The 23,179-nt window shown below is 49.7% G+C and overlaps 1 protein-coding gene across 1 annotated transcript in view; it reads right to left on the bottom strand.

Moving 5' to 3' along the window:
* The window catches only part of JPH3 (junctophilin 3), a 114,099-nt gene that overhangs the window by 78,193 nt on the left and 12,727 nt on the right, over nt 1-23,179 (bottom strand). The window contains exon 2 of the mRNA XM_077831285.1: nt 3,713-4,490. Coding sequence (XP_077687411.1) covers nt 3,713-4,490 — 778 coding nt within the window. The remainder of the gene's footprint in view (nt 1-3,712; nt 4,491-23,179) is intronic.

Here is a 23,179-nt window from a genome sequence, read left to right as displayed (position 1 = left end):
GGCGACGCTGCATTTCCGCCTCACCCTGATGAATGGGTTTTCCCTTGACTGACAGGAATTCTCTGGATCTTGCTAAAAGTCTCGTGGGCGGCACAGAACAGGCACAGAGCATAGCAGCGCTACGAGAAGTGTGAGATAAGGCACACGCAGCTCCCATACCTGAGAGGCCAGCACTATGCCACCCAGGTGAGCCATGCAGAGGGAAATAGGATGAGAGTGGGTAGGAGGGAAAGTGGGTCACAGTGAGGCCTTCCCTTTGCGCAGCCCACCTGCCCTAGCTTTGATGGAAATGTCCCTGCCGCTGAATCACGGAAAGCATTGTGACCATCAGTGAGTGGCATAGCGTGCTGGTCTTCCAGGGGCTCTGCATTTAATCACACAGCCTAGCAAGCATCTGCCAATATGTACCCAAGAGCAAGTCAGCACTGGGAAAGAGAGAGAGAACAGGAAAACAAAGTCCAAGAGAGAGAGAGAGACACACACACACAAAGGCCCAGAGAGAAAGAGTGGAAAAGGATGGATGGATAGATAGATTAGATAGAACAAACACAGGCCCAAAGAAAGAAAAATTTCCAAGTGTAATTAAAAACTAAAACTGGGTCTTTCCCTCAGGTCCCTTGCGCTGCTCTGTGGTTAATAAGAAGAGCTTCAGGAAGACATCTCTAGGCTGAGTGCCTGGTTTCCTGGGACATGCAGGAATTCCTTGGGTACACGCAGTGATGAGCTGCCAAAATCTTAACAACCGGTTCCCACGAGGGGATCGTGGCCCACCCCCGCCCCCCGGGGACTCCTGCCCCATCCACCCCCCTCCCCTGACTGCCCCCAGAACTGGGCAGGAGGGTCTTGTGGGCCACCGTAGTGGGTGCCCACCCCGTCCCGAAGAGCCAGAAGGACCTGCCGGGGGGCGAGGTGGGGAGTCCCGGTGGTGCTTAGCTGGGGCAGCTCCCAGGAAGCATCCGGCAGGTCCCTCTGGCTCCTAGGGGCAGGAGAGCATAGCTGGGGAGGAGCATGGGGAGCGACCGCTCCCCCCACTGATCACATCAAAAGTGGCGCCTTAGGTGCCGACTCTGTGTGGGGAAAATTTGGTGGCTGCAGAGCACCCACCGGCAGCTCCCCGCCCTGCCCCGCCCCGCGCCCGGCCCCAGCTCACCTCCGCTCTGCCTCCGCGCCTGAACGCTCCGCCCCGCTCTTCTTCTCCACCCCCCCAGCTTCCTGTGAATCAGCTGTTCGCACGGGAAGCCAGGGAGGGCGGAGAAGCAAATGGCAGCTTTGCGCTCAGGCCCAGGGAGGCGGAGGTGAGCTGGGGAGGGGAGCAGTTCCCCTGCGCACTTCCCGGGTTACCTGCAGCAGCGTGGGTGGCCCCCTCACACCCCGCCTGTCCCAGCTCACCTCCACCTCCCTGGGCCTGAGCGCGAAGCCGCTGCCTGCTTCTCACTCCCTCCCCCCCCGCCGGCTTCCCATGCAAACAGCTGATTCGCGGGAAGTGGAGAGGAGCTGAGAAGCAGAGCGGGGCAGCGCATTCAGGGGAGGAGGTGGAGGCGGAGTGGAGGTGAGCTGGGGCCGGGCGGGGCAGGGAGCTGCTGGTGGGTGCTCTGCACCCATCAAATTTTCCCTGTGGGTGCTCCAGCCCCAGAACAACCAGTTCTAAAAGGGCTTCTAAATTTAACAACCAGTTCTAGAGAACCGGCTCCAGCTCACCACTGGGTACACGGAGCCCCTGCTCTCTAAGCAGAGAAGAATAAAAGAGCCTAGCAAAGGGCAAGCCCTTCCCGAAGCTGCAGCTGTAATTAGGGATCTGTCTCTTCTTCCCTTTGAAATCTTGTTTATTATTTATAAGCATCGGCTCGGACCCACGAGGTTTCTCTGAGCTATAGACCAGCAAGAAAATACTAGGGGAGTAACCTCTAGAGAACCCTTCTGTCTGGCATTAGAGATATGGTCCCCATTAATGCAGGGCTTCAAAACAGGATGCAGAGGGGTTAATGACACACAGCACCTCCTAAGTGACAGCTGTGTTGTCACTGTGTCCCATACAAGTGATGCCACCGGTAAAGAAATAGGGAGAGGAAATTAAACACCAAGGCCATGCCACAATATTGACAGTGAGGGGCATAGTTCACATGCAGTACCTGGAGACCGAGCTGCTTGGCTCCTGCTAAGCTTTAATGGTAGTTGCACAGCTAAATCTCTGCATACCAGGCTGAAAGAGTCACCGGCTAAGAGGGTGCTGAGCCAGGAAACCGTGAATCACAGCTGATGCCCAGTTCCTTGACAAACAGGGCTGCAGCTTCTCAGCCTTTGTCCTGCAGCAGGCGATGCAATGCTGCAAAATAGGGTCATGAGCTTTGACCCCCTGTGTAGGTATTGCTATAGATATTGCTCATTGGGTATTGGCGTGAGGTCGCCACCAAATGAACCTGGGGTTCTGCCACTGTCCTGGCTGCCACAGGGGAAGATGGTGCCACCAGCGTCACATGGGACAACAGTAGCACATGCTGCCTGGGGTTCGCATATTAATTGAGATTTTGTTTTGCTTTCTTCACTTAATTCGACACCCAGCACCAGTTTTCTGGACCTGAGAACATCCTTTGAACGTGCCTCTGGTGTGGCTGAGCTGCTGTGACTTTGACCTTTCACCTCAGGGCAGAGTTGGCTTCAGATGAGAATCGTCTATCCCGTGAGTTCAACACAAACGATTGCCATCCTTAGCAAACAGAGGGCTGGTGAGATCTATGCAGAGCCGAATTCTAGGCTGATTTAATGCAACCAGCTTATCACATTTGTTCACCTTCATAGCTTTAGTGCCCTGAAAGTTCCTCTCCCTACACCTGACCAGGACTTTGGAACAAGTAATGTTGAGACAGCCCTTGAAGAATCCATCCCTGGTTTTATATGAGACCCAGTTTATGCAGGGACAGGATATCTGGGAACATATGTTAGGTTTCCAAGCTGGTTGCATGTGGCCAATAAAACTATTACTTCTTCACCTTAATAATACTGGCCCAGATTTGCAGTCACATCCCAACCTGTCCACTTTGGCACTGACAGTTTTGTACAGGCTGCTAGAAACTGTCACCAATGCATGCAGCAAACTGCACACATCAGTGTGGTGGTGCAAAATTGCAGTGGGAAGCCAGGGACTGAAAATCAGGCACATTGAGCTTTGTGGCCTAACCCTGCAGCACCTAACCCCTGACATCCAGACGAGCGTTGCCTGCATTTGGATTGAAGAACTGAGCCCTTTTTATGCAAATTAAAGGCTCCCAGTTACAAAGCACTGTGCTGGGGAATGGAGATCACGCGGCAAACGTGCTGGTTCAGATGCGTGGGGGAGCCCTCATTTGTTGCTTAGAATAAGGTAGCGCAGTCAAACAGTCAATTCCATTATTGCAAAGTCCAGCCCAGGATACAAGGAGCCCTGGGTGACACTGAGCAGCTCAGGTTGTGACTATCAGCCCGTGAGAGCTGGAGAGCCAGAGAGAACCACAGGCTCTGTCTGTGTCCATCAGCCCCAATAAAGAATCCCCGTTCTTTTCATTAAGGCCAAACCTTGTCTCTCCTCCATCATGAGGGACACCACAGGTCACACAGAATACCATAGAGATCAGAGTCACAGCAACGTGATGGGCTCTTGGCTACTCTGCCAGCCGACATCTCCCCTGACCTCCCCTCCTCTCTGTAATGACCAGACATAACAACGGGGCTGCCTTACCTGGAAGCCGCAATCTCCGCTTTCTGCTTGGCGATGGTGGCTGCCCTCTCTGCCGCCTCGGTGGCCCGATCCACCTTCTCACGGATCTTGCTGGCCCTCAGCGGGATGAGGTTCTTCCGCTTGCCGCTCACCAGGACGTTCTGTTTGTACTTCCCCTCCTCCTTGGTGCCGTCCGGGAAGGTCATGCAGCCGTAGCCGTGGCGCTTGTTGTTGGCCCACTCTCCCTCGTACTTCAGGCCATCCGAGCGCTGGCTGACCCCGAAGCCTGAGCGCTTGTCGTTCTTCCACTCACCCACGTAGATCTCGGTGGTGGTGGCGTCGATGTCATCCTCGATGACGGACAGCTCGGCCTCCCCCTCACCCAAGCTGATGGTGGAGTTGATGTCGCTGGCGGTGGAGCTGACGGTGCTCATGCCCGCCTCGCTCCGGAAGGAGCTTTGCTTGCTGCGCTGGCTGGCGAGGGAGCTCTTGGACTCAGACTTGCGCAGCTTGAGCCCGCTCAGCAGGGACCGCCGGAAGAGCCCCTTCTTCTTGCTTTTGAGGATCTCGGCATCGCTGTGGGCCATGAGGACGAAGCCGCCCCTGGAGACAGCGGGGCTGCCGGCCACGGCGGGCGAGGAGTCAGGGTGCAGCGCCGTGCCGTTGGTGTGCTCACTGCGCAGCGAGTTAATGGATGTCCTCAGGGGCGACCTGATAACAGCAGCCATGCCATAGGGGACGCTCTGCCGGACGCCATAGCCTTGGCGCATGCCACCAGCCCACTGGCCCTGGTACGTCCCTGTGAACAGAGATGCCGGAGGAAAAAACCAGAGAGAGCTTGATTTACGCACTGCACAGAGCCCTGCCTGGCGGGTTGTATACAGGAGCATAGCAATCTCTGAGTGATTCATTCCTGGGAGGATGGGAACCCAGCAAAGGGCAGATCCAGATCCAACCCCCCCTCCCAAGCCTGGAGGTGTTCTTAGTCCAGGCCTATCTCATTTCTGGGGGCAGCCAGTGTGCTGGTGGGGGAAGGAGGAAGAAATATATTAGCAAGTTTTCAGGAATGCATTTCAGCTCCCTTGGGAGTCGGCTCGGAAATAATAGGAAACAGCCAAGGCACCACATCACATGGGCCTATCCTTCCAGGAATTGCCTATCACACCCACGCCCTAACCTGAAAGGAAAGAGAGCAGGGAGACAGAGCCCAGGAACTCTTATCCTAGAGCAGACTGAAATCCCATCTATTTTGGTCACTGGCCTCCGACAGTGATCAAAGCTGGCTGGTACATTACAAAAGATTTATTTCTATACATAGCGCCTTCCATCCAAAGAGCAGTGGAAGGAAGCAGCAATAGAGAAATAAAGGCCACATGCCTAGAGACCTCTCTGGATATTACATTCAGAAACATGCACCCACCTGCACTCCTACGTTTGCATGGGCATTTACCTGGGTTACTTTACAGATATTTAGGAGTCTACATGTATACATGGGCGCTTGCAGTAATTGTGGGTGCAAAGGTATGTGCAGTTTTGAGGGCTATAAGTAACAGTCCATGGGAAGGTATAACATCCTTATTACATTTGTAAGTGTGCAGTACTCAGTGTGGGGATGGGGGGGTAGGACTGTCTTCCCGCCCTGAGCTGATGTTCATTCGTATCCTGAACCACCGGGATCAACGTCCTTTGTAATTTTATCCCAGGCATTTTAACTGCAGATCTTAGTCTTAATAGTGGCTTAATCCTTTCTGGGCCCAGAGGGCCCAGAGTTTCCAAGTTGACTGAGTGCACAATGAGGTATTTATGAACACTAGTAAACACTCCTTGCTTTGCCAGCCATGAAGTGATAATGTGCATTGGGCAGGAGTTAAGTTTTTGCTAAGAAGCCATCTACCGTATTTCATAGAAATTTGAATTATGACTTGAAGGGACCTCAAGAGGTCTCTAGTCCAGTCCCCTGCACTCATGGCAGGACTAAGTATTATCTAGACCATCCCTGACAGGTGTTTGTCTAACCTGCTCTTAAAAATCTCCAATGATGGAGATTCCACAACCTCCCTGGGCAAATCCCTTCTCTCAGGCCTGATCCATCAATGTGCTGACAGCCTCCTGCAAAGTGCTCTGCTCCCTGCACTCCCTCTAACACCAACGGGCTCTGCCTAGCACCACCCTGGGTACACTCAGCACCTTCCAAAACTGGGCCCTTCCTTTGTACCATACTGACTCCGACGCCGCAAGGGCTTCAGAAAATAGACTTGCTGGAACAGTGACCCCTCTCTGAACCAAAATGAAACTAAACCTTGATAAAAATGGCCCCGGTAAAGCCCAGATTATGACCTCGGACTTAGTCTGATAAAGTCTTTCTATCCTCTCCGCATACAGCATGACACTTTCTTTGCCCTTGCTAATAATCATGCAGAAATTAGTGACCTGTTAGGTTTTTCCTAGCCCATCCCTGTGTCTGGTGGAAGGTTGTTCCCTGCAGTGTTTTCCAGTGCTAAGTGTCCTGAGCAATAGGGCTTCTACTGCTTCCTTTGCAAGACTCTTGTACAGCCTGATAGGTCATAGCTGTTAAGGTCAGAAGAGCTAATTAGGAGAATCTAATCTGACCTTCTGTATATCACAGGCCATAGAACTTCCCCCAGCTCACACCACTAGGACATATTTCCTAAAATGCAATCTAAATTTCCCTTTATTCCCTGTTATTGGAAATTCAGTACATAATCCTGCTCCCTCCTTGAAATCTATGCTGGTCAGACACTTCTGTGCAGTTATGGTTATCACCTTCTCTTGCTCATCTTTTGGCCAAGCCTTACAGTCCGAATATTGTTTGCCATCGGTTACATCAATTGTTTTTTTAATAGTCCTGTCCTACTGTATTTGTCCGCCCGAGTTGAAAAATGGAGTGGGGGAAGCCAGGTCTCTTATTTGCATTGCCTACTTGGTGTGTTTTAGATGAGAAAAACAGAAAGCCCAGCCTGCCTCAAACAGTTCAAACCGAAACCCTATCATTTTGGTCTTCTTGACGGTATTATTAATTTGTGGCACATTCAGATTGTGAAAAACTCTTGACCTGGGCTCTAGGGGCCAGACTGTCCAAGGGATTCAGGCACCTAAGGATGCTGCTAGGCACCTACAGGGATTTTCAAAGCACCTCAGTGTGTTAAGTGTCTAACTCCCATTGGCATCAATGGGAGTTAGACACCTGACCTGCTTAGGCCTTGCCAGCTAATCAAAAATACAATCCAAATGAATAACAAAAAACAAAACAGGAGATCACAAAATAACAGCCAGTCACGTCCCCACACCTGAGTCTCCCAAAGGAATGCCCCCACGCTCTCACAAGCACCTCAGTTCTCTTCAAACACATTTCGAAAGGCCGCAGATCCGGGGCTACTTGGGACTGAGAGGAAGTGAATTTCAAAATGGAGGGGCCCACATAAGAAACAACCTGCCAGCAGTCCCCTCCCTTACAGGGCTTGTCTACATGGGAACATCCAGGAATATTAATCTGAATTAAGTGAAGGTGTGAATTTGAAGTGAATTAGTTAACCACATTAACCACAGTGTGAACAACCTTCATTCAGAATTAAAGTGGCCTTAATTCACTTTATCTTAATTCACTTCCAAATTAAGTCCGCTTTAATTCTAAATAGCAGCATCCACACAGGGATTGAATGCAGTTTAATTAAGCCCCTTCAAATTCACACTTGTAGTTAATTCAGATTAATTTTCCTGCATGTCCCCATGTAGACAAGCCCATAAACCAAAGCGGGGCTCCAACATGAGCACCTCCGTGCTGGTCACAATTGAGGCAATGTGGCACAGGGAGAGAGGTGTCTCAGGTCGGACGGTCCCAGGCAATTTAGGGCTTGATAGGTCAAAACCAATACCTTAAACGGCAGCCAGCGACGATCACAGAGCACTGGTGCGGTGTGATTGGGCTGAGCGATGGCATTTAACAAATGAGCTAATGTGTTCTGCACTAGCATTAGCCTGTGAGTGGATTTCGGGGTAGCCCCAACTAGAGCACATTGCAGTTGTCCAATCCAGAGGCAATGAGTGGATTTCAGCAATGAGATTCCCACATATGAAAGAAAAGGACACAGTGCTGTAACCAGATACAAACGGGAAACAGCCACCCTGGCTAATACTGAGGCTATTCGTTCATCTGGGAGCCACTGGGAATGTAACCAGCCCCCCAGACTGTGAACGTCAGTTACAAGCGAGGGACATAAACCTCCGCCAAATTCTCTGCTTGCTTCCTCCCAGCACATCATCATCACCTCCCTTTTATCTCGATTCTCAGAAGCACTCTGTGAGCTGGGCGAGACAGAGATATTAGACTGAATGTCATCAGCACACTAAAAGCATTGCAGCTGTACCATATCTCTTGCTAAAGCCCCAAGCCAGCAGAGCACTTAAGCATGTGTGTAACTTTAAACACCTGAGTCGTCCCAAGGACTTGACTTAAAGCTGGATCAGGATCTTACTTTCCTTAAGAGCCCGTAAGGACACTGAGGAAGAGGGATGACAATAGTGCATCCTGTGATATGTCTCAAAGTCGCCAGAGAAGTTGGATACACTTTCTGCTTCTGCTTTCCTGAGCCAAAGGTAACAGGTTTGTGCTCTGAGCTTCCACAGGCTGATTTATCCGAAACAACTGGGACTTAGGAGATCTGGATTCTAGTCCCAGCTCTGTTGCTGGGCTGTTGGGTCACTACCCTGCTCTGTGCCTCAGTTTCCCCATCTGTACAATGGGGCTAATGATTCTGATGTGCTTTTTAAAGCGCTTTGAGAGCGACTGTTGAAAAGTGTGAGAGAAGGGCTAGGTGGTATTATTACCCTGACGTGTGAGGATCAACAGTCCTTGTAATTTCACATTGCTCATCCTTTCTAAAAGACCTTACTAGGCTATTTGCCGCATAGAATTTCAAGATGGGAAAGTCTGGTCGGTTCTCTCTAGTCCTCCCCCTAGAGCCAGTGCTATCTGTTTTCTACAATAAGCTAAATAATATGTAATAATAATAATTGGTACCTTCTATCTAAGGATTTCAAAGCATTTGATCCCTGGACTAAGGCACAAATAGGTTTGTTGTAGAAAGAAAGAGCCTGAGACATGAGGCCTGGTATAAGGGGCCTGGTATGAGGCCAAAGGCCTGAACGGAAGTAGTCAGGCTCTGCTGATATAAAGGAAAGTTAGCGAGAGTCAAGCTATGAGCAAAAGTCAGGCCCTGTTACAACGCAGACCTACTTGCAAGCTCACAGAACTTGGCAAGAACAGGGCTTGTATTGCAAAAATGCAAACCCTCCTAAGAAGTGCTAGGCACAGGACACTCACGTAAACCCATTGCAGAGCACCCCGATACAAGATTATGATATAAACACACTCTCCCAAGATGGTTCAGGGACACACTGACCCTTCTGAAAGGTAAGGTCAGGATGACAGGGTGCTGGCTAGAGATGTTTTGATCAAACCTACTTATACAAGATAAAGGGTGGTAACTAACCATGTCAGAGAGGCAATATATAACTTGTTTGTATCAGTATGTAAAAGAGTGGTCACAGGTGTCTTTGTCCACCCAAGGCGGGGAATGGAAAGTCCCGTCATTCACTGAACCACATCCATTGTCACAAGCATACATGTGCTAGTGTAACTGTAGATATTGAGCCGGGGAGCTAGGACCATGCTTCATGGTCAATAAACCTGTCCGAGTGTCTTCACTGTACAAACCGAGTCTGTGGTTTTCGGGAGAGTTCGATCGGAACCTGCTGTACGGGCTCTCTGGCCAGAGCCAGCGCAGCACGCAGAGAGAACACACACACAGCCAAAAACTGAATACAAGGTTAATGCTAATTTTTTTCCAACACTGACGAGCTGCTCCAGCCATTTGTGCCTCCAGTTAGAGGTTTCAACTGGAGATGAGCCTGCAAGGGCTTTTCAAAGCTAGTATCTGGTTACACCCAAGTTGTCAGGGCACCAAGGCAGTGTGATGTGGGGGGATGTGCATCCAAATGGCATTTTCAGAAGGCCTCCACTGGGGCACATGGGCTGCTCCAGGGGCTCAAACATTAGTTGTTGCAGAGGCATGCCTGAGCCAGGAGCAAAACTGAAGCAATGCAAGCAGCAGCCCCTCACCAGCTGCACTGGAGTCCGAGAGAGAGGATCCCACCCAGACTTACTCCAAGAAGGAACAGGGAAAGAGCCAGCGGCAGACAGAGGATTTACTGAGGGTTTATTGGATTAGTATAGGACAGGAGGGAGGGGAGTCCGGATTATGGGTGCAGGGAGAGGTGGGAGGGAGAAAGTGGAAAGGTCAGGGACTCATGTTGGCATTTGGGGCTGGGGGGGGTTCAATGAACAGAGAGAGAGGCTGCATGTCAGGCCATACACCATGGGTATGTCGACACTGCCATAAAAGACCTGTGACAAGTCAGCTGACTCGGGCTTCCAGGACCCGGGCTGCAGGGCTATAAAACTGCAGTGTAGACCTTTCCCCCCACTCACGGGGGTCTAGATCTGAACCCCCTCAGTTGGGCTCTGAGACACACTGCCGCAGGCTTTTTATTGCAATGTAGACATACCCCAGGAAACAGCTGAAGAAAAGAAGGCCAGTGCTCTGAGCAGGAGATTAGGAGCCTCAGGCCCCAGTTCATCTCTCTCACACTCTTCTTACCAAGGCTTCGCGTGGGCCCTGAGATGCAGAGAACAGCCAGTGCCCTCTGGCCATGTCTCCTCCTCAGTCCTGACGTGACCCTTACCACAGGGGCTGGCACAGGGCCATTTTGGCTGTTCACCACTGATGGGAAAGGTCCCTCATGCAGGGGGTATTCTTGGGGCCTGTCTGCCCTTTACAGGTGCCTTTATGGCACCAGTATTATGTAAAGGGGCCTTAGCACAACAGAGATTGGCCTCTCGGGGTCAGTAGCAGAGTCAGGAAAAGACCCTACCTCTTACTGCTAGCCCTTGGCCGCATCCACAGGACCACACTGCCTCCGGAACATCCTTGCTATCAAGGAATGCTCCTTACTTCAGTATCAGTGGTATATCCAAGAAGCCTAATGGCAATTCTGTTCATAGTTACAGCTGAACAGGTACCATGCAGTCGCTCTCTCTCCTGCATAGCTGTCTTGCCAGTGAATTCCTCCCTGGGGTTGTCCCTGTGAGAGAAAACTTTGGGGAACATGATCAGGGAACACCCTAAGGAAAAAGGATTCAACTCTCCCCAAGCCCTCTTCCCCAAGCCTCAAACTCCCTTCTTTCAACCCTAAGGACCATAACCCAGCCACATAGCCTCTGGTCCCTGCTTCCTCCTAGAAGCAGGATTGAGAGCAAAATGAGATCCTAATTTCTCCGCATTCCAGGCTGCCTGCTCCCGGGTGCCGGTCTAGACCCATCTTTGCTTCCTTCCTACATTCTCAACTGCAGGAGCAGGTGCAGAGGAGGGGATACACACTGTCAGTGCAGAGAGGGGGGACGGAGGAATAAGGCACTGCCTAGCACGGCTACACAAGCTGTAGGCTTCTCTGCTCAAGTTCTGAACTCTCCCCCTCCCATCTGAGTCACTTGACTCAGTTTCCAACCCCACACAAGTCACTTGACCTCTCTGTATCTCAGTCAATCCCCAGCTGAAAAATTGGATTAAGCCAGATAATAATAAAAAAAATCCAGGTCTTTCCTGAAAACCAGAGGCTGCACAGAAGAGCAGAATGAAAAACTATCAGGGAGAGACAGAGCAAATCTCTGAGGGCCCTCAGGGAGCAAATTGGTTGCCCCAAGTTATAGCAGAAGCAATTGTCTGTGTATTTCTTTATCAACGTGAAGGACACAGTGAGACTGCAGCCTCTTTTGCCAGAGATGGCCTAGCCAATGTGTGGCCTTAAAACCCATTTCCAGAACTGCATGTGGCCAGGAACAATTGTTCTCTGCTCCTTAGCAGGTTTGGTTCGGCTTTTTTAACCAAACCCCGAGACCAGTGTGTCCCAAACTAGGGCCGCTGCTTGTGCAGGGAAAGCCCCTGGTGGGCCGGGCCGGTTTGTTTACCTGCCGCGTCCGCAGGTTCAGCTGATTACAGCTCCCACTGGCCGCGGTTTGCTGTGCCCGGCCAATGGGGGCTGCGGGAAGCGGTGCGGGCCGAGGGACGTGCTGGCTGCCCTTCCTGCAGCCCCCATTGGCCTGGATCAGCGAACCGCGGCCAGTGGGAGCCGCGATCGGCCGAACCTGTGGACGCGGCAGGTAAACAAACTGGCCTGGCCCACCAGGGGCTTTCCCTGAACAAGCGGCGGCCATAGTTTGGAAAACACTGCCGAAGAGAATGGAAAGACACAAGGCCAGGTTTCCCACCCAGCGGTTTCCTTCTGTCACGCCATTCCTGGTGCAACAGAGAGTAAAACACAAGCCGTATCACCCTTCCCCCGGAGGGTAGCTTAAATGTATATTGTTCCATGGTTGTTTCCTTTCCCGTCGGACACAGACATGCTGGATTTTGCTACTGGGGATTGGCTAGAAAGCACAGCTGCCAGCATCTCAATCAGCCTGGTGGGTGGGAACGCGTAATGGCACTAATGAAAAAGAGCAAAGAAATCAACTGAGGCCTGGAGTGTGTTTTGGGGGAGCTGAGCTGCCCCTCTAAATGAACATTCATTTCTTTGTTCAGATTCTAAGCCTTTTAGAACAGCTAAACATTCCAACATCTGGGCACGAACAGAGGAAAAAACTGCTATGCCACGCCCAGCACTGAGCGAGAGCGTCATCAGTGAGTCAGGGCTTCTACACCCTATGTATAAGATGCCAGATCATTCCTGCTGCCATGCAGTCCCCTCTAGGGTGGAACATGCCCTCCATCTGACAGCGCACAACAATGCTGCCCAACAGATTAGGGCAGGAAGTGGAGAAGAAGCCAGTGGGATTTGGGCCGGGGCTGGACCCAGTCTCTCAATAATGCAAGATGCTCCGGCCCTCTAGAGAATTTGGGTCCATGCTGCCCACCCAACGTGCCTGCCTTCTGGGGCAGAAAGGCCAACTGGAGCTGCTGTAGGCAGAGCTCTCTCTCCCTCTCCCTCCCCATAGCCACCAGGAGGGGAGGGGGAAGTAAAGAGCCCAACAGCTTAGCATGGGTCTGCCCCCTCCTCCCCTCTGCCCTCCTGTGGGCAAGGGGGTCAGGACAGTCCCTCTGCTCCTCCCCTCTCCCTCCCTGCAGCACCTGGCCTGGGAAGGGGCAGAGGGAGATGAAGAGCCCTTGGAGCTGCCCCCCTGAGCCTGGAGGGGGTGGGGGGACCCTGCTGCCCCCCCAGCCTGGAAAGGGGGGTGGAGAGCCCCAGGAGGAGCAGAGGGGAGGTAGGGGGCTGAACTGATGGGGGCAGAATTAATGGGGTGGGGATTGGGGGAGCTGAACTGGTGGGGGGGGGGTTGAACTGATGGATGTGGGGGCAAAGGAGGAGCAGAATTAATAGTTGGGCAGGGGACTGGCAGACATGAGGGTGAGAGCTCCATCCGCTGGGGCCAGAATCACCTTATTCAATAAATGTGGGAGAGTGGGAAACACGGATTGTTTCATACACTTGTCTCTTGCGCTGGGGATGGGCAGGGACCAAAAAACACAACATGGTCTTTAAAAAAAAAACCCTTATGATTTTGGGAGGTCCAGCTCCTCATTTTTGATATCTTGAAGTCAGCAGGACTGAGGATCCTATATCCAAATGAAACTGCACGGGGAATTTTAGGTATGCTGAACGTGCTGTCGTTACCCAAGACTGGAATAAAGGCAGGACACCTGGGATGATCCCTTTACCCCACTATTGCAAAATGTGCCATGGGATTATTTCAGGGCCCTGTAGGGCCCCCTATTGCCATGCTGAGATAATGGCTCAATATTGATAAAGGATAAACCACCACCCACTGAATTACTGGCAACTCTTCCTGCAGCTCCCAGGTTATTTGTGATGGTCTTTCATTGACCTAGCCTAATCCCGCTCATATTTCATGAGAACTGACATGATTACAACCCAGGGCAGTAAGGGAAACAGTTCCGAACCAACACTGCTAGCAGGTTATCGGACATGCCAATGGCACAGAATAACCGGAGAGTAAGAATGCTCCAGCTGCCCTCCCTTGCACGGGGGTCTCCTGCTAGAAGGGTGCAGGGGTTGCTCTTCCAGCACTGTGGTTCCCACAGACATGCTCTTGTGCCAGGAATTATTCATTTGCAGGTGGCTGCTTTGTGGTCTCTTTGCACTGGCATATCCAATGCAAAAGAGCAATGGAGCAACCATGAGCCAGCCCTGTGGGCTAGAATGCTGAAAGGAAATGCTTTCTTGCTATATTTTTTGTCAAAAGTCCAGTACTTACTTTGATAATACAACTAGAGCAACAGCCATTTGCTGTGTAGCACTTTCTGCGTAATCAATCAACGCAAAGTGCTACCCGAAGCATGAACGGCATGAGAGTAATGGTGTGAGTGCATTTAGGAAAATGCAGCATCCATTATGCGGTCAGCAGCATCCCACAGGCTGCCGTGGACATGGACACCAGGGCCATGTGGTTGGGGCTAATGCTTGATGGCAGTTGCTGAAAGAACAAATGCAAGGAAAGAAGGTGAAAGTTGGGAATCCAAGCCTTGGAATCCCAACCACCGCCCTTGTGAAAAGAGCCATGGGAGTCAATGGGACTTTTGCCATTCACTTCAGGGGGAGCAGACGCAGGGCCAGAATGAATAACTAAGCAGGCCTGATTCTAATTTCACACATGCTGGTTTTCCAGGAGAGAGAGAGAGAGAGAGAGTGTGTGTGTGTGTAAAAGCTTTTGCATTCCACTTCTTGGTTGCTGCCCCTCCCAGTGCTCTGCTTCTTGACATGACTGGAGTGTCAGAAAGTTGGTGCGGGGTCTCTGCACTGGGGTGAACATCACCCTGGCTAACAGCATCAAAATGGAGGAAGGGGTCATTTTTTTCCCACTAGACCATCATAACCTTATATCCCTTTTCTGCAGTCCCCTCTAACTCTTTCCCTCTGACATCTGAGTAATCCTGGCTTGTGCAATCTCTGTTCCTGTGTCAACAAGCGACAGGCTTCTGAGAATCACAAACTAGCCAACAAGGAGATCTCACATGCGCGCACACACATACATGAACCAAAATAATTTGGAAAGATAATTGGAGGTGGGGGGAAAAAATTGACATGCTGAAAGATGGATTGCTGAGAATATTCCTCCTGACGATAGCAAAATCTTCAGCTGCATCCGTACCAGATGGAGTGCAAGAGAGGAAACTGACTCACCAGAAGTAAAAAAAGAAAAGATTGTGGGCCAACAGGGAGGGGGGAGAGAAGAAAATGGCTGATTCTTTTGCTTTTCTTTTTATCAAGGAGGGGAAGGATGGTGAACTGCCCGCAGCAGAGATCCTAATTCCTGCTCTGGGAAGGAAAGAATTAGACGGTGTGCATCAAAGATACAGGAAATAACAGAGATCAGCTGCTCCCAAGGCAAAGGCCAGATAACAGCCTTTGCCAAAGGTTAAAGAGGCACTGTCACCTTGGGATCTGCTCCAGAGTCAGGCAAAAAATTTTAATCTAGTGAAACCTGGGAGCAAACCCTTAGTAGTCACACACTGTGAACAAACGCTCTTCCCACATTATTAACAAAAACAGCAATGGGGAGAATCATAAAAAGTCAAATGACTTCCCTCCACTTGTGCTCTATTCTCTCAGCTTCGGCTGTTACAGTCAATGAGGTCAGTTTCATTGTTGTTTATAGTCTTTGGTTGTTTGGGTTGCCAAACCCTTAGGGGAAGGTTTTATTTGTTTCACAACTGGTTCCAGAGTTGTTGGGTTTGGTTTTTTTTTAACTCTAGAAACATTTCTATTGGCCTTTAGGTTTTGTAAAATCTTTTCACACAAATCCAAATTTGAATGGACAGTGTCTCTTTGCAGGCAGCTAAGAGGGAAGAAATGAGTGGAGTCTGACAGGTGATTTTTGGTTGAAGTTCTAGGATAAAAGGTTCCACATGCCTGAGAAATGGAAAGTCGCAAAGGTAACATCGCTGGGCCTCATTATTCAGCTCTTTTCTGGCACCTGACCTGACCTGCTAATCGGGAACTCACCCCTGGAAGAGATATTTGTGAGGCCACAACTCCCGCACTAGAGCTAGATGGAAAAAGGACAAAAACTATTGTCATAAAAAATTCCATTCACTATTTTCCCCACCTTTCATCAAAATTTTGAAAGATTTCAATGCACTTGGCCCATCACCTTCCAAGCAAAATGCAAAACCCTCTTCCCTGAGCTGGCCTACCTGTCAGAACAGCAAACACTAAATAAATAACATGCCAAACTGCAGGCCCTGCTCATTGGGGTGTGTGTGGGGGAAGCAAGAGAAAAGCTATCGCTTTGTACCCACTTCATACTTTTCAGAGAACCTTATATAGTAGGGTGATGGATGTCATATAAGATTTGTAACAGAGTGGCTTGTCTCCTATGAGCTCGAGCTAGCCAACCCTCATTACAGAATGCACCCGACCTGAAAGGGCTCAGGTGATCCTCCTATGAAAAGCTGCCGTGCGGTAGGAGGAGAAGCTCTGGAATCCATAGCAGAGTTTGGAAAGGCTCCTGTAAGGAAGACCCTGAGACCAGGCGAGGATGCCTGGGAAAGACCCTGTCCAGCCAAAAGAGGGATTGCAGAGACCCTGGGCAGGAAGGTCTGGGAGGAGGAAGAGAAATCTTGTGTTGTGTGGACTTAGGGATGGACTTGTTTTGGGATGTTGAGTTTCATTTGCTGTTCATTTTATATTAATAACCCTAGTCCTCAAAGAGGGGTATTGTTGACCAAGAAAAGGTCTGAAGGGACATTTTATTTGAACAGTCCAAGTGGGGAGACTGAGGCAGACAGCCTGTAGCATGACCCTAGGCTGTGAGGGGTTGCATGGGAGGCAGTTGACCCCAGTTACACGATTATTCAAAATGGCCAAGAGAGGGAGAGCAACAAGTGTTTCCGGGGGGGTGAGCCCCACATCCTTGATGGGGAAGATACTGGTGATGTATTCTGCATACGGCCCTAGTGGCCACAGAATGGCTTCATACTGCCTGCTGGTGAAGGGGGAGGATTCTTTTACCTCCAGCACCACCGGACACTCCTGAATGCAGGCCCAGAGCTGGGCAGGGGCAGAGGATTTACCCCTGACATAGCTGTTGATGGCAGTAATAAATCAGTTGGGTGCTGGTGGGGGTCTAGCAGCAAGTTCAGCCCAGCTGATGGGTTTGACCCTGGGTGAAGCTGGAAGTTAAGTGCTAGCTGTATCGAGTGCGATAACATGGTGGGGCTCATTGTGACACTAATGGGCAGAGATGTCTGGTGGGCTGAAGGCTGGTGAATAGTTTTTGTCTCATTCCTCTGCCACAGCATCTTATGTGTTCGCTGCTACAAACACTCCCAGCACCCCCTTGTGAGGAGCTGGGAACAAGTGTATGAAAGGCAGAGTTGGCTGCTTTGGAACTGAACCACCCAAGGGAACAGCTGGGGTCCAATCTGACCCCCGAAGTGTCGCGTCCATTGAGCACGGTTCTGAAAGCAGGGATCAGAATGGATCTCTAGGTGATGATCCTGCCAGCAGATCCCCATGGGTGCAGGGGTCACCTTGCACAGAGCTGGTTACAGAAGTGAGCGTAAACCTGGGCTCTAGAGCACTAATCCTTGGGGAGGCAGTGTGACCTACTGAACAGAGCACTAGATTGCAACACTAGAGATCTGGGTTCCATTCCCAGTTCTGCCACTGGCCAGCTGGGTGACCTTGGACAAGTCACTTACCCCCATTTTACAGCTAGGGAAACTGAGGCACCGGAAAGGGACCAATACTGACCTCCTTTTTAAAGTGATGAGATCTCCTGATGAAGAGTTAGGCATTATTATAATTATTCTGCTGCCTTGTGCCAGTCATGGGTGAACAATCTCTCTGTGCCCCAACTTTCCCATCTGAAAAGCAGGGATAATATTGTGAATACCTGAGCAATTCATACAGGTGTTAGGAGCTAATCAATCTTCCCGTTTCCAAAGTGCTTGAAAGATCTGGAGTGTTACAGACTTAATAAGAATTATGATGTTCTATTCGTTTTGTTTTACTTAGTGCTCAAGTGAAGGTGCTCTTGTGTCGATGGGAGAGCTTCTTTCATCGGCATAGTTAATCCACATTCCGGAGAGGCTGTAGCTGTGTTGACAGGAGACGCTGTCCCATGGACATAGCGCTGTCTGCACTACGGGGTTAGGTCAGTATAACTGTGTCACTTAGGCGTGTGAATTTTTCACACTCACGAGCGACATTGTTATACTGATATAAATCTGTAGGGTAGATCTGGCTTTAGGAAAGGTATTTTTACAGCTTATCCCAGGGCAGTGTGACAGCAGGGAAATAAAGGGCACCTGCTTTCTGTCCTCGTGCCTCTCATTTCAGAAACAATCCCTGCCCTTCCGTCCCACTTATCCAAACCATACATTCCTCCTTCCACTTGAGTGGATGGGAGAAGCAACCTTCTCAAATGCCCCTCCTTCAGCCCTGCTACCTAGAGATTGTACTCCTTTGACCTCCAAAGACTCCAAACTATGGGAAGTGGTAATGGTGACTTAGTGGTGGTGTGTTTCTCCCAGAACCAGTCTTGCACCAGTGCACCAGCTTGGTGCTAGGAGGTGCTGTACTACCTTTCAGGTGAGACTTAAAACCTGAGGTCTAGACTACATGTAGTTATAGAAGATCCCATCACAACTTAGTAAGTGAAGGGAAATTAAAAGCCCTGGCCAGGTTCCAAATGGGGCACTAATTATTGGTATAATGCCCACTATGCACTAAGCAGTTTACAGGCAGATATGAAGACAAGGGGCCAGATTTTCAAAGGTATTTAGGTACCTAAAGATGTAGTTAGGTGCCCTGTGGGATTTTTGAAAGCACCTAAATGCCCATACCTTTAAAATTGTGGCCTAAGGTGCCTACCCCAAGAGCTTAGCATATAAGTAGACAACATACAGGGAAGGTGCAGGGGAAGTTGAATAGCTAACTAGCCAAAAGCATTCCCATGGCTGTGCACACATCGATAGAAACTACATGTGTAAATGACAAGCTCCATATCACCTGTACAATTTCAAAAATCTGAGGCACAGTTTAAAAAGTTATTCAATTGATTTAATTCCTGTAAATGAGTGTAAAGAGGTGTACTCTAGGCTCATTTTATCAACTGGAAAACAAGAGACGGAGAACATTTTGGAAAAGAGGTTCAACTATTCAAAAAAAAATGCATATCCCTCCCCTCCCCCCGCTGAAGAGACGTGTCAGATTTATTTATAATAACCGATACCATACTCGGCACATGAAAGAAACTATAGCCATGTGACATGCAATGCTGCGATGACTGTTCAGTGTGCTGTCTGCTACTTCAGGTTGAGTGGCCTGCTTTCTATTGTTTGTTTTTTGTACTGGAGTAAGATGGTATGAATGGCATCCCCTGGGAAACTCGCAAAAACAAGTTCTTGCTCCCTGGAGGATATCCCAGTGAGCCTGAGTTTCAAATAAATAAACAGCGCCCAGAAGGTTCTGTATCATAGAGAGTATAAGAGCAAAATGCCAGGTCTGGCACATTAAATTGATACACTAGCATTGCTCATCTATTATACCCAATCAAAAGTTTAGAACCAGCCTTTCTATCCCTCAGCATACACAATTCTTGTGGATTTCGTTCACCAAATGCAGTGTCATTTATTTGACTATAAAATCTGGCACTTCCTGTCTACACCATCAGACGGACAAAAGAGATCTGGGGTTTTTTGAATGGCTGAACCGTTCTTCCATCAAATTTTTCCTTCTATGGAACGGGCTCATCAAACATCTCTAAAAGCTTGCAAGTTGCTGAGCTCTTTGGCCTTGATCCAGTGAGTAGAGCACTTAAGTGCATGCTGTACTTTAAGCACATGGGACTACTTATACGCATGCTTAACTTTAAGCATATAAGTGCTTGTCCTGGTTTGAGGCCAGCATGTTCCACACCTTCTAGGGATCGTGTCTGAAACACTCAGATAGGAATAAAACACACTGATTGGTTTGTGGACCTAGCACTTGCCCTCAAAGGTCCTTAGCCTAGCTCTGCCAGTCTCCAGATCTCTAAAATGGAGATAGATACCTTCATAAAGTGCTTTGAAGTGTATGGCTGCAGAGTGGCACCCGAGTGCTAAGTGTTGTTATTCTGACACTGTCAGGTCAAAAGAATCATGCATTTAGAAAAATATTCCTTCCCTATGTTACAAAAATTGAGTTGAAGAAATAAATAAAAATAGCCCCCAGTTAAGTGCCAGTTGTTTTTTAGTGCATGTAATAGGGTGGCCTGCGCCTTTAAGGACCTGGGGCCAGCCAGCCCTGTTCGCTATTTAGATAAAGCTGAGAAGGGGGCCAGGTGTTCCCTCATAAAGAGCTGTAGGAAAGAAGGGACAGCTAGGAACTGGTGCAGTGAGAGAGCAGGCCTGGCTTGTTCCCCAGTTATCCGAGAGCAGGAAGAGATAGTTGGTTAGGGAGGAGAGGTTGGGCCCAGCCTGAGAATGGGGTGAAAGTTCCCCTTCTAGGGGAAGGGTGTTACGGGGATTTGTACAGCCCAGGGGAGAACTGTCGTGTTTCTTGGAAAGGAGAGCTGATGGAGAAGAACAGATCCTGAGGTAGGAGGAACTGGGTCCGACTGAAAGCGGGTTGGGGGGGAAGATTTTAAAGGGTTTTTTTTGGGGGGGGTGTATTAGAGTAGAACCCCCAGCTTGGGAATTTTGTCACATAGCTTTTGGACTGTGTGGAATTCTTAAGTGGCTCTGAGACAAGGGGAAACTGAGGCAGGGTGCTGTAGTGCCACCCCAGGCCATGGTGGGGTGCAGGGAAGGCCTACACTGTAACCGTGCATGCCAGGTTAGCACGGCTATATCTGTGCGAGGTACTACAATTCTGGCTGTTTTTCAGGTTGCCTAAAATAGATAAGACAGATAGATATAGGTACTTGGCCCTTTGCAGAGGTTGTGAGTGGCAGGCTTCAAAAACTCAGTTTCTTTGTTGTTCCATGTGCTATTTGAAGCATGTCCAGATTTGCATGGTATGAGGACAATATCAGACCAAGGCAGCAATCCAAAACGTGGACACCTCACTATAGCACTCAGTGGGGCTTTGCAATTAGGTCTGAAGGGCCCAAACTGCCTGTCCACATTGCAAAACCAGATGGAATGAATTGTACCTTGCAAATTGTTAGTTTATTTCATTATTAATCCTGCTGGTGAGTTCACCTTCTCTCTTATCTGTAGAGTCTGTAGTATACTAATTAAAGGAGTCTAACGACAATAATTAGGCAGATCTCTCTGCCATATCTTCTTCTAAGAGATCTTCTGAATTATGATACAAGAAAGCGTGTTGTACAGATATCACTTGCCAGCAATTCAGTATCAGAGAGGCCTGGGGAGCTGTATCTATGGTAATATTCATGCAGTTGTTTAAAAAGCATATTTAGCATCTCAGAAAATATGTCCCAAGGAAACTGAAGTGTGAGAGGCAAAAGGAGACTGCATGGCCCAGTTTCAGGACCCAGAGCCTTTTCCCCCTCATTCATTAGTTCAAATTCAGCTCAGGCTGACAGTAAACAGAAAACATTACTTGCTGATGGTTGGGTGACTTATGTGAGATGGGGGGGGGGGTCTCAGCTCAGATGCTGGTGTCCTTGTCACAGAACCCACCTCACTATTTATAACTGGCATTAATTGGTCTCCATATTGGCAGTCTCAGCAGAGGGGCCAAGGAGTGACTGAGCCATGGAGATTGCATTCCCCTCGCCCTTGAAAGTGGCTCTTCTAGAGCAGCTGGCAGTGGGGCTGAGGTTGCATGGATGCTACCCAGGCTGTGGCTACATACAGGCCCCTGCTCTCCCATGCTGCCAGTCCAACAGCTTTCATGAGCATCATCTCCATTTTAATATACAATTCAAACATCCCAAGAGATGCCTCTGTTCATCACTGGTGGGAAACGCTTGGGCTGATTCTTCTCTTACTCATGGAGGCATGAATCAGGAAGGTGATAGAACTTCTCCAGGCCAAAAGCAGTGCCAGGGAGAGGGAAACCAGGCCCTGAGATTCCCAATGTGCTTGCAAGCCGGTGGTGAGACCTTTTTTTTTAAAAAGGAGCTTGTGACAGGGTGTGTAATGAAAGAGTTAACTGGAGATAGAGGAATGAGTGCTCCTGGTTGCACCTGGAGGGTGGGCCAGGCCCAAATGAAGATGAAGCTCAGGCCAGGGAGGTGCTGGGTGGTGACCATAAAGGAAGGAAGCTCAGAGGAAAAGTCAACTGGGAAAGGGAAAAACTCTTGTAGTTCTCTCAGGAGACTAGAGTGGAAAAAAAGCCTAGAGGGGGCAGAGGTACCGGAAGCTCAGGGAGGGGTTGTTGGTAAAGGCCTGAAGGAAGGCCAACCTAGGAAGAAGTCCAGGGAAGCAGCAAAGCATATGAGGAAGCAGACCTTAGCTGCCTGCCACAGGGTCCCTGGACTGGAGCCCAGAGAAGGAGGGCCTGGGTCCCCTCACGTGGTGTGGAACCATGCTGACACAAGGGGAGAGAGAACTGTTGAGTTTGGCTCTGGGCTGCCAGGAAGAAAGCCCTGGGAGGCATCCCTCTGCACAATAGCAGAACAACCACCCTGCAGAGCCCAGGAGGAGTGAGTCAGAGTAGGGGGGAAGAGTTAAGTTTGCTTGAATTTACTTCATTGGGCTCTTTGTTTGCTCCAGAAGTGGCGGGAACTGAATGTGACCTGGCTAGAAAGGCAAGTCACAAGCAGAGAATTGCAGGGCAGGAGCCGGTCAGCTGAGGATGCTAGCAAGGGAAAGCTGGCCATTTCCAGCCCTGAGGGGGTGCATCAGCAGTGAGTCAACTCCCAGACAGCCCTAGAGAACAAGGACATCACAAGCAGTGACAGAATGATGGTTCCTTGCTCCACGTCCTCGGCACCATGTCTCGGCGCTGACTCAGTGATCACCCTACAGGCAAAAGGGGTAGTTCAGTCACCACATCCACCCATCGGGTCCGGTCTCTGCTAACGCTGCTGACCAAGGCGCCAGCTGATGCGGGTGTTGGGCACTGCACTAAGATGACAGGGCCTGATTGTCAAGGTGCTGGACTGGGAGCTGTGGGTGCCTGGCCCTTCTGAAGTTTAGACCCATTTTCTTTGGAAAAAGTAAATGCCGACTTTTCCCAAGATTGCAAGGGGCACCCCAAACTGGGGTGGTCATGTAGCAGCCTCCCCCATGGCTGGGCAGAGGTATTCTGTTTTTAGACAGAGTACCAGTGTTTATTAAATACAAAAACGGGAACGGGATTCTGAGTTGCAGGACCAGTGTTGATGGACAGGTGAACAGAGATGGGAAGCATTTTGAAATGTTGTCTATTTTGGATAGTTTTTAATTGTCTTCATAATCATACACACATACGTGTAATTACTCATCCATGGATGGA

Source organism: Eretmochelys imbricata, chromosome 12 (assembly GCF_965152235.1).
Source record: "Eretmochelys imbricata isolate rEreImb1 chromosome 12, rEreImb1.hap1, whole genome shotgun sequence".
NCBI classification, from domain to species: domain Eukaryota; kingdom Metazoa; phylum Chordata; order Testudines; family Cheloniidae; genus Eretmochelys; species Eretmochelys imbricata.
This window is presented reverse-complemented; position numbering and strand designations above follow the sequence as displayed.